The sequence below is a fragment of the Conger conger genome, chromosome 3 (assembly GCF_963514075.1).
Source record: "Conger conger chromosome 3, fConCon1.1, whole genome shotgun sequence".
NCBI lineage: Eukaryota > Metazoa > Chordata > Actinopteri > Anguilliformes > Congridae > Conger > Conger conger.
This window is the reverse complement of record NC_083762.1, coordinates 81,254,401-81,264,400: the sequence shown is the minus strand read 5'-3', so window position 1 is coordinate 81,264,400 and position 10,000 is coordinate 81,254,401. Positions and strand designations below refer to the sequence as shown.

The 10,000-nt window shown below is 51.9% G+C and overlaps 1 protein-coding gene across 1 annotated transcript in view; it reads right to left on the bottom strand.

Annotated features, from left to right (window-relative positions):
- sema5ba (sema domain, seven thrombospondin repeats (type 1 and type 1-like), transmembrane domain (TM) and short cytoplasmic domain, (semaphorin) 5Ba) overlaps positions 1 to 10,000 on the bottom strand; it is a 163,560-nt gene that overhangs the window by 46,164 nt on the left and 107,396 nt on the right. The window contains 1 exon segment of the mRNA XM_061234919.1: positions 7,449 to 7,734. Coding sequence (XP_061090903.1) covers positions 7,449 to 7,734 — 286 coding nt within the window.

Below are 10,000 nucleotides of genomic sequence, written 5' to 3'. Positions count from 1 at the left end.
CACACCCTCCTGGTTTCCCACAATGCATTACGCCGCAACGCTGTGTTCACACTCGGAAATGCCGCCCGGGGTTTCGCCAAATAAATTACAACAGCTGAGGTTCAATTTCATGATCCCATTTTAGAAATAAAAATGCAGAAAAAAAAAAAACCTCAAACTGTGAAGCGTCACGGCTGAAGCCCCCTCCCCCCCCTCCTCCACGCACTGGCGCTCTCTCAGAGACGGTTCCAGCCACAGAGGAGCAGAACTTTCTCAGTTCATTCACAGCTCCGGCCCTGGGGAGCGGAGCCGAAGGTGTCCAATCTATCGGAGACAGATGGAGACGCTATTCTTACGACGGCATTAACATCCCGCACACGAGCTGGGGACCGTGTAGCCACGCCCGCCCGCTGGGGACCGTGTAGCACACGAGCTGAGACAGGGGTCAGCTGACACAGCGGCTCGCAGAGAAACAGGACGGGAGACTAAGCAATAATAATTAGCATGCATTTTATTTATAGAGCACTTTTTTCATTGTATGAACAATATGAAATTGCTTTTCAGCAGGAAGGATTAAAGGGCAACAAGACAACAGCAAAAAAATAAATAAAAATAATGCAAAATTAATATCAGCAGTAAATACAAACAAGACAAAGAAAAATCATAATGCTGTAACTATAAAATAAAAGGGAAGGTTCTAGAGAGGCCAGATGGTAAGAGTGAGTTTTTAAAGGTTCCGGTGATGCAGAGACGCCTGTGTGGCCTGATGGGGCCCTCAGGTACAGGGCCCCTGTGAGGGCCCCAGTGAGGGCCCCTGAGAGGGCCCCTGTCTGACGGGTCTGATAAAAGCGCTCCAGGAAACGGCCTCTTGAGCGCTCCTGTTCCCCTGAGAGTGCTCCTGTTCCCCTGAGAGCGCTCCTGTTCCCCTGAGAGTGCTCCTGTTCCCCTGAGAGGGCTCCTGTTCCCCTGAGAGGGCTCCTGTTCCCCTGAGAGCGCTCCTGTTCCCCTGAGAGTGCTCCTGTCCCCCTGAGAGCGCTCCTGTCCCCCTGAGAGTGCTCCTGTTCCCCTGAGAGCGCTCCTGTCCCCCTGAGAGAGCTCCTGTTCCCCTGAGAGCCAGGCCTGAGCAGGCGACAGCACCGCCCAACTCATGGAGTGAAGCGGGTGATGCAGACAACCTGAAACAAGGGCTCCCTATCCTTCAGATACGACTTGTAGAGCTCTTATTCACACACACTCTCTCACAGACACACACACTCACAGACACACACACCCACTCTCTCACAGACAGACACACTAACACACACACACACCCACTCTCTCACAGACACACACACTCACAGACACACACACCCACTCTCTCACAGACAGACACACTCACACACACACACACCCACTCTCTCACAGACACACACACTCACAGACACACACACCCACTCTCTCACAGACAGACACACTCACACACACACACACCCACTCTCTCACAGACAGACACACTCACACACACACACACCCACTCTCTCACAGACACACACACACACACACACACACAGTCAGTAAGTGCATCATTCTGACCAGGTGTTTAGTATCGCTGCGGGTTTTCCTCTTGACACGGTAACGTAGATTTTTTTAAATTGCTCATTTGAACAGCAAGGGTTAGGGCTTGAGCCAGGTTGTTTGTCTATTACCTGTTAATCACTTCTACTGGTTGCATACCTGTAGAGTGATTGAACATTTGTCTTAGGTAACTTAAATAGCTGTGGAATTTATCAGTAGATTAGCTTTGATTTGGTATTGCTTGTGAGCAATTGTAGGCCATTTAAATAGGCGTGTCAGAGCGACGCTAGCGTCGCTCCGTCCCCGTTTGTGATGTTATGTTTCTCCCCATCCCAGTCTGCTCTCTCCCTCGAAGACCCCCTCTGCGACGTGGGCCTCCACGGCGTCGGAACCCCTCAAACCTCAGCTATCCCCCGCTGACCCCCTGTGAGGACTTTGCTGTCACAGGGGGACTATGGAACTGCCAGTCTGCCACTCGGAAGGCTGACTTCATCCCTGCGTATGCCTCCCTCCAGTCCCTACAATTCCTTGCCCTAACTGAGACCTGGATCACACCTGACAACACCGCCACTCCCGCTGCCCTCTCATCCTCCTTCTCCTTCTCGCACACTCCCCGGCCTTCCGGCCGTGGCGGTGGTACTGGTCTTTTAATTTCCCCCTCGTGGAAATTCTCTGTTCTCCCCCTCTCTGACCTGTCCATATCCACTTTTGAATTCCATTCTGTTGCAGTATCCTACCCTACTAACCTTTTCATTGCAGTTATCTACCGTCCTCCAGGGCCCCTGGGAAACTTCCTTGATGAGCTAGACCCTATCCCCTCTTCTCTTCTCCAGACTATCACACCTGACATTCTCCCATTTGTCACCTCCCTTGTCAACTCCTCCCTGTCTTCCGGCTGTTTTCCGGCATCCTCCAAGAGGGCCCACATCACTCCGCTGCTAAAAAAGCCTACCCTGGATCCCTCCATCATCCAGAACTACCGCCCGGTATCTCTTCTTCCTTTCCTTTCTAAAACTATAGAACGAGCCGCTTCTACTCAACTTTCTTCCTTCTTTTCTAACAACAACCTGCTAGACCCCCATCAGTCTGGCTTCAGATCGGGCCACTCGACAGAGACTGCGCTCCTCTCCGTCAGTGAGTCACTTCATGCCGCACGAGCAGCCTCCCTCTCCTCTGTCCTCATTCTTCTAGATCTCTCTGCTGCCTTCGACACTGTGGATCACTCCATCCTCCTGTCTGCCCTGTCAGCAACGGGCATCTGTGGCACAGCCCTGGACTGGATTGAGTCCTACCTCTCTGGTCGCTCCTTCCAGGTTGCCTGGGCTGGTTCGGTATCGACACCTCGGCCCCTCGCCACAGGAGTTCCCCAGGGCTCAGTCCTTGGCCCGCTTCTTTTTTCTCTCTACACTCGCTCCCTTGGCCCTGTGATCACTGCACATGGGCTATCCTACCACTGCTATGCGGACGATACCCAACTCTTCGTCTCGTTCCCGCCGTCTGATACGCAGGTTTCAGCCCGTATCTCTGCTTGCCTGAGGGACATCCAGAGCTGGATGGACAACCACCATCTAAAGCTCAACCCAGGTAAAACTGAAATGATATTCATCCCTGCTAATACCTCTCCCCATCTGGATCTCTCCATTTCCCTCGGGGATACCACACTCACGCCGTCACCCAGTGCAAGGAACCTCGGCGTGGTGATGGACAGCAGACTGTCCCTTTCCGAGAACATTGCGGCGGTGACCCGGTCTTGCAGGTTCTTCCTATACAACATACGGAGAATCCGCCCCTTTCTCACCCCCTACTCGACCCAGCTCCTGGTCCAAGCGATGGTTCTGTCCCGCCTGGACTACTGCAATTCCCTCTTGGCTGGCCTCCCAGCGTCTGCCATCAGACCCCTCCAACTCATCCAGAATGCAGCAGCTCGTCTGGTCTTCAACCTTCCCAAATACTCACACGTCACCCCCCTGCTTACTTCCCTCCACTGGCTGCCTGTCATGGCTCGCATCAAATTCAAAACATTGGTGCTAGCCTTCCAAGCAGTTAAAGGGTCTTCCCCAGCTTATCTGCAAAAAATCATCAGACCCTACACCCCTGCCAGACCTCTTCGTTCAGCCTCCACAGGCCGCTTGGCACCTCCCCCTCTCAGAACCTCCACCTCACGCTCACGACTACTGTCTGTTCTGGCTCCACGGTGGTGGAACAAACTCCCCGTTGAGGTCAGAACTATAGAATCCCTCCCCACCTTCAAGCGCAAGCTGAAGACACACCTCTTCAAACAGCACCTCTCCCCATCCCTCCCTACCTCCCTGTGAACCTTAATTGTTGTCTCTGTGACTTGTGTATCAGTATTTTAGTTGGCTAGGTAAGCAGTGTTTGGATAGTTAACTTTGGTGACTTTTGCTCTGTTTGTTTGTTTGTTCAAAAAAAAAAAAAAAAAAAAAAAAAAAAAAAATGGCCCTTGTCCTTATCTTTGTTGTACAGGTAGCAGTTGAAATTGTACTTACCTCTAGGGTCTTTCAGCGAACTTATCCCTGGTTATGGGTATGCACTTTGTTGTACGTCGCTCTGGATAAGAGCGTCTGCCAAATGCCAATAATGTAATGTAATGTAATGTAATGTAAACATACACAGACACACGCTCACAGGCTCACACACACAGACACCTTCCCCTACGCAGGGAGGACTGGAACTGTAGGGGACTGGAGTTACCACTTCCTCAGCGACTTTTTAAAAGTGTCTTTGTGTCTTTGTGTTGCCTGGGCGTCTCACAGTAGATGATTTCAGGCCCCACAACCCCATGGGACTCACTAACACAAAGAACCGGACTCCGTACCCTCCTCCAGTGAAGATAAGAAAACAGAAGGAGGGAAAGTAGAAGTCCTTTCTGAGTAATTGTCCCTCTGCTTTTTCAATGTTTATTTAGATGGCCCTGAAATGACTTCAGAGGATTGGCTTTTTCATTATGTTCGAGAAACCAGGCGCACACTTTGGTGTATTTAAATTACAAAAAGAGGAAACTTCAGTCTCCAAAGGAAAAGTTTTTGGTGATGAATGGGGGGAAGCCGAAGACCTACAAAAAGCAGATTGAAAGGCAGCAGTAAAAGCCGTAAAAGAGACGGATGGAGAGGAGGTTATTACGCGCTGACAGACAGCTACATCTGCACTGTAGAATTCATATCAGCGCACGGGGGGTTGAACAGGGTCCGCGGCAGCTCGGAGCGGACGGGGCGGCATACGAACGCGGACGCTCACGTCTCCGGTCCAGAGAGCAGCACGTCTCCGGTCCAGAGGAGAGCAGCACGTCTCCGGTCCAGAGAGCAGCTCGTCTCCGGTCCAGAGAGCAGCACGTCTCCGGTCCAGAGAGCAGCACGTCTCCGGTCCAGAGAGCAGCACGTCTCCGGTCCAGAGAGCAGCACGTCTCCGGTCCAGAGAGCAGCTCGTCTCCGGTCCAGAGAGCAGCTCGTCTCCAGTCCAGAGAGCAGCACGTCTCCGGTCCAGAGGAGAGCAGCACGTCTCCGGTCCAGAGGAGAGCAGCACGTCTCCGGTCCAGAGGAGAGCAGCACGTCTCCGGTCCAGAGAGCAGCTCGTCTCCGGTCCAGAGAGCAGCTCGTCTCCAGTCCAGAGAGCAGCACGTCTCTGGTCCAGAGAGCAGCACGTCTCCGGTCCAGAGAGCAGCACGTCTCCGGTCCAGAGAGCAGCTCGTCTCCGGTCCAGAGAGCAGCACGTCTCTGGTCCAGAGAGCAGCTCGTCTCCGGTCCAGAGAGCAGCACGTCTCCGGTCCAGAGAGCAGCACGTCTCCGGTCCAGAGAGCAGCACGTCTCCGGTCCAGAGAGCAGCACGTCTCCGGTCCAGAGAGCAGCACGTCTCCGGTCCAGAGAGCAGCACGTCTCCGGTCCAGAGGAGAGCAGCACGTCTCCGGTCCAGAGAGCAGCACGTCTCCGGTCCAGAGAGCAGCACGTCTCCGGTCCAGAGAGCAGCACGTCTCCGGTCCAGAGAGCAGCACGTCTCCGGTCCAGAGAGCAGCACGTCTCCGGTCCAGAGAGCAGCACGTCTCCGGTCCAGAGAGCAGCTCGTCTCCGGTCCAGAGAGCAGCACGTCTCCGGTCCAGAGAGCAGCACGTCTCCGGTCCAGAGAGCAGCACGTCTCCGGTCCAGAGGAGAGCAGCACGTCTCCGGTCCAGAGGAGAGCAGCTCGTCTCCGGTCCAGAGAGCAGCACGTCTCCGGTCCAGAGAGCAGCTCATCTCCGGTCCAGAGGAGAGCAGCTCATCTCCGGTCCAGAGGAGAGCAGCTCGTCTCCGGTCCAGAGAGCAGCACGTCTCCGGTCCAGAGAGCAGCACGTCTCCGGTCCAGAGAGCAGCACGTCTCCGGTCCAGAGAGCAGCACGTCTCCGGTCCAGAGGAGAGCAGCACGTCTCCGGTCCAGAGAGCAGCACGTCTCCGGTCCAGAGAGCAGCTCGTCTCCGGTCCAGAGAGCAGCACGTCTCCGGTCCAGAGAGCAGCACGTCTCCGGTCCAGAGAGCAGCACGTCTCCGGTCCAGAGAGCAGCACGTCTCCGGTCCAGAGAGCAGCACGTCTCCGGTCCAGAGAGCAGCACGTCTCCGGTCCAGAGAGCAGCACGTCTCCGGTCCAGAGAGCAGCACGTCTCCGGTCCAGAGAGCAGCACGTCTCCGGTCCATAGAGCAGCACGTCTCCGGTCCAGAGAGCAGCACGTAGCCACACAGTGCTGTCAGCCCACCGCCGGCCTCACCCTGTCCGTCTGCCGGTGACCTACTTACAACAGCCCGATAAACACGTACTGAGGGATCTTTAGAGCGATCGGCTGGGCACCGCGTTCTGATCGATCTCGTCACGCTCTCCGAGCAGGGCAGGTGAGGCGTTAAAGCGGGGCTCCTCACGCTCTCTCAGCAGGGCAGGCGAGGCGTTAAAGCGGGGCAGGTGAGGCGTTAAAGCGGGGCAGGTGAGGCGTTAAAGCGGGGCTTTTCAGCCCTTCAGGATCCGGGCCCCCGCACCACAGCACAAACGCATCCAGCGGGAGAGTCAGAGTCAGAACAGGTCACGCAGAAGCAGCTGTCAGGGCCATGGAAACTAATTCATTTGGAAATTTTAATTAGCTGTTATCACTATTTATCTGTGTTTCTGCTTTTCTCTCTCTCCTGCCCTCCCTCGCACTTCGAAAGACTATTGTTCTTTATGACCACTCTACATGCCCGTTTTTCTATTCATAGATTAGATGCTTTTCACTTGCTGAGGAACTTATGCACTTCTTAGTCGCTTTGGATTACAAGCGTCTGCTAAATGGCTAAAATGCAAAATGTAAGCTCTTTAAATAAAGAGTTAAACAGAGAGGAGCTCTGTGTGAAACACAGAGTTAAACAGAGAGGAGCTCTGTGTAAACACAGAGTTAAACAGAGAGGAGCTCTGTGTAAAACACAGAGTTAAACAGAGGGGAGCTCTGTGTAAACACAGAGTTAAACAGAGAGGAGATCTGTGTAAACACAGAGTTAAACAGAGAGGGGCTCTGTGTAAACACAGAGAGGGGCTCTGTGTAAAACACAGAGTTAAACCGAGGAGCTCTGTGTAAAACACAGAGTTAAACAGAGAGGGGCTCTGTGTAAACACAGAGTTAAACAGAGAGGAGCTCTGTGTAAAACACAGAGTTAAACAGAGGGGAGCTCTGTGTAAACACAGAGTTAAACAGAGGGGAGCTCTGTGTAAACACAGAGTTAAACAGAGAGGGGCTCTGTGTAAAACACAGAGTTAAACAGAGAGGAGCTCTGTGTAAAACACAGAGTTAAACAGAGGGGAGCTCTGTGTAAACACAGAGTTAAACAGAGAGGAGCTCGGTGGAAACACAGAGTTAAACAGAGGGGAGCTCTGTGGAAACACAGAGAGGAGCGAGGCTGGGGCACTCACACGTTGGTGGTGAACACGGCGTAGATCAGGTCCTGCTCGGGCAGGTAGAAGGTGCTCTGCAGCTCGTTGTAGTAGAAGGGGATCTCCCCGGCGCGGGAGCAGTTGAGCCGCGCCTTCATGAAGGTGGTCCAGGTGTCCTCCAGCAGGAAGCGGCCCCCGATGTCGTTCTTGCACACGCGGGCCACGCGAGAGTACACCGTCTTCCCACAGTCGTGCTCCACCGCGTTCTCCCGCAGGAAGAAGTACGTGAAGAGCCCCACGTCGTACGCAGAGATGAAGTGTGGCTCTGTGGGGGGGGGGGGGGGGGGGAGAGAGAGAGGGGTGAGGGGGGGTCGCTGCAAACATGTCCGTCTTAACAAGCATTTTAGTCTTCTAATGAGACTTCAGATCTTTTTTTTTTTTTCACATCGAAAACATTTGCTTGTCTTAAGTGAAATGTTCTTATTCCACTGGCAAATCTTCAAATGAGTCAAACTTGTCTGATCTCATTGGCAATATTTTAATCTTATTTAGCAAATAATAAAATAAATAAGATGTCAAGTCGCAGTATACGACTAAAATACTTTAGTTTTTTGCAGTGACACTTTATTTTACAGCCCATTAATGACCTAGTATTTAGTGGGGAAAATATCATGTACTTATAAGGTAACTATTTTGATTTCAGAGGTAAGTGCTATGAAACGGACTGTAACATATTTACATATTACTTGCATCTGAAACTCACTGACTTTGTTTCATAGTCCTGACCACTGAAATGAAAGTAGTTACCCGGTGAACAGTAGGTAAAATAAAGAGCCACCAGAGGAGGTTCACTCATCCTGTGCCTCAGGTCAGACCAAAAGGCATCCCAGTCAACACGGTGACCTCAGAAGACTTCTGCAGCAATATTAGCATATTAGCACAAAACCGCATAAATGCTAACTGACAACATTGTAATTAGGGCTTAGAGAGGCTCAGGGGGACTGAACACCACACACTGAAGAGGCTCGGATCTCATACCATACCGTCATTCATAAAGGCGTCTATAACAATGTAATTATACTTTTTAAATAGTCCTGGGTTCTTTTATTGTTATTTATTACAGCACACGTTGTGAGACTTAAACTGAAATAATAATACTGTAAAATACACCACAGCACCGTCAGTAACCAGAGTAATATTTTCCTGCAAACTGGAATATTAGGTTATGTGAAAAACACAGACCTGAAAACAAAATCACAGGAAACCACACTCTGCTTCTGGAGAACACACATTTTAAGAAATTAAATTATGTGGAATTTCAGGGGAATGGAAATTGCATTTGTACTAATAAAAATGATAACTCTGATATTAAAAGTTTCTTCCAATTAAAAGCCAGGGCGAATATGACTCATATGCTGGGCTGATCGCTCGACAACAGCAATATCCTCAGCCCTGCTCCATCTCCGACCTCTCAGCTTAGCCAAATGTTCAAAATTTAATAAGCTATTTGTAAATCTAGTTTTTTTATTTCTTTTACCCTTGATTCAAATCCACTGGAGGATGAAAACATTCCTTGAGAGAGAGAGGGAGAGAGGGAGAGAGGAGCGACAGAGAGACAGAGAGGGAGAGAGGGAGCGAGAGAGAGGGGAGAGACAGAGAGGGAGAGAGGGAGCGAGAGAGAGGGGGAGAGGGAGAAAAAGAGAGAAAGGGAGAGAAAGAGAGGGAAAGCAAGAGAGAGAAAGAATAAGAGGGAAGGGATGGAGAGATGTAGAGGGAAAGAGGGAGAGAAAGACGGAGAGGGAGAGAGAGAGATGGAGAGGGAGAGAGAGAGACCGATAGAGAGGGAGAGAGAGAGGTAGGCTGGAGAAGGGAGCAGGAGAGAGAGATTGCAGCAGAGAGAGGGAGAGGGTGAGAAAGAGAGAACATCCTGTAATGAATAATAATTAATGAATAATTCTCCTTTCTGCCATGACCTGCAGTGGCTTCAGAGAAATCGCACGCAGGGAGCAGCCTGAGGATCGACACGCTAGCGCTAACGCTAACGCCGCACGGACATACAGCACCTGCACGCCCACCGTACACCCCCTGCTTCCCACGGCGACGCTCACCCAGCAGCCTACGAAATCACAGCGGCATCCCATACCAACGCAACTCCGCCGCCGATGCAAATGCGGCCTCCTACAGCAGGTCGTGCAGGTGTGATCCTAACAATATGTCGGGAACGTTCTCTCGCGGCATCGTTGGTACCCCGCAAGCAAACAGTATCGCGTGATAAACAAACAGAGTCTTCATCGCACCTAATCCGGCCGGCTCTCCTCGTGTTGTTTGTACTTGTTAAGCTTTTTCCTAAATCACGCCGAACTTAGCGCATATGTTCCCCGCCACACTGCTGCACCGGCACATTCTGCTCCCCCGCGCCCTGAATCTGAAGTCCTATCGCATCGACCGCTTCCGTTAAATTAGCGCTACTATTTTCAGCGTTAAATTGGCAGCCGTGTCGCCGTCAGTAAGATAGCGTGTCATTTGGCAGAGTAGTGCGGGTACTTGTGTGTGAGATCATTAGCGTGTAAACACTCCTCCGCTGTAACGAC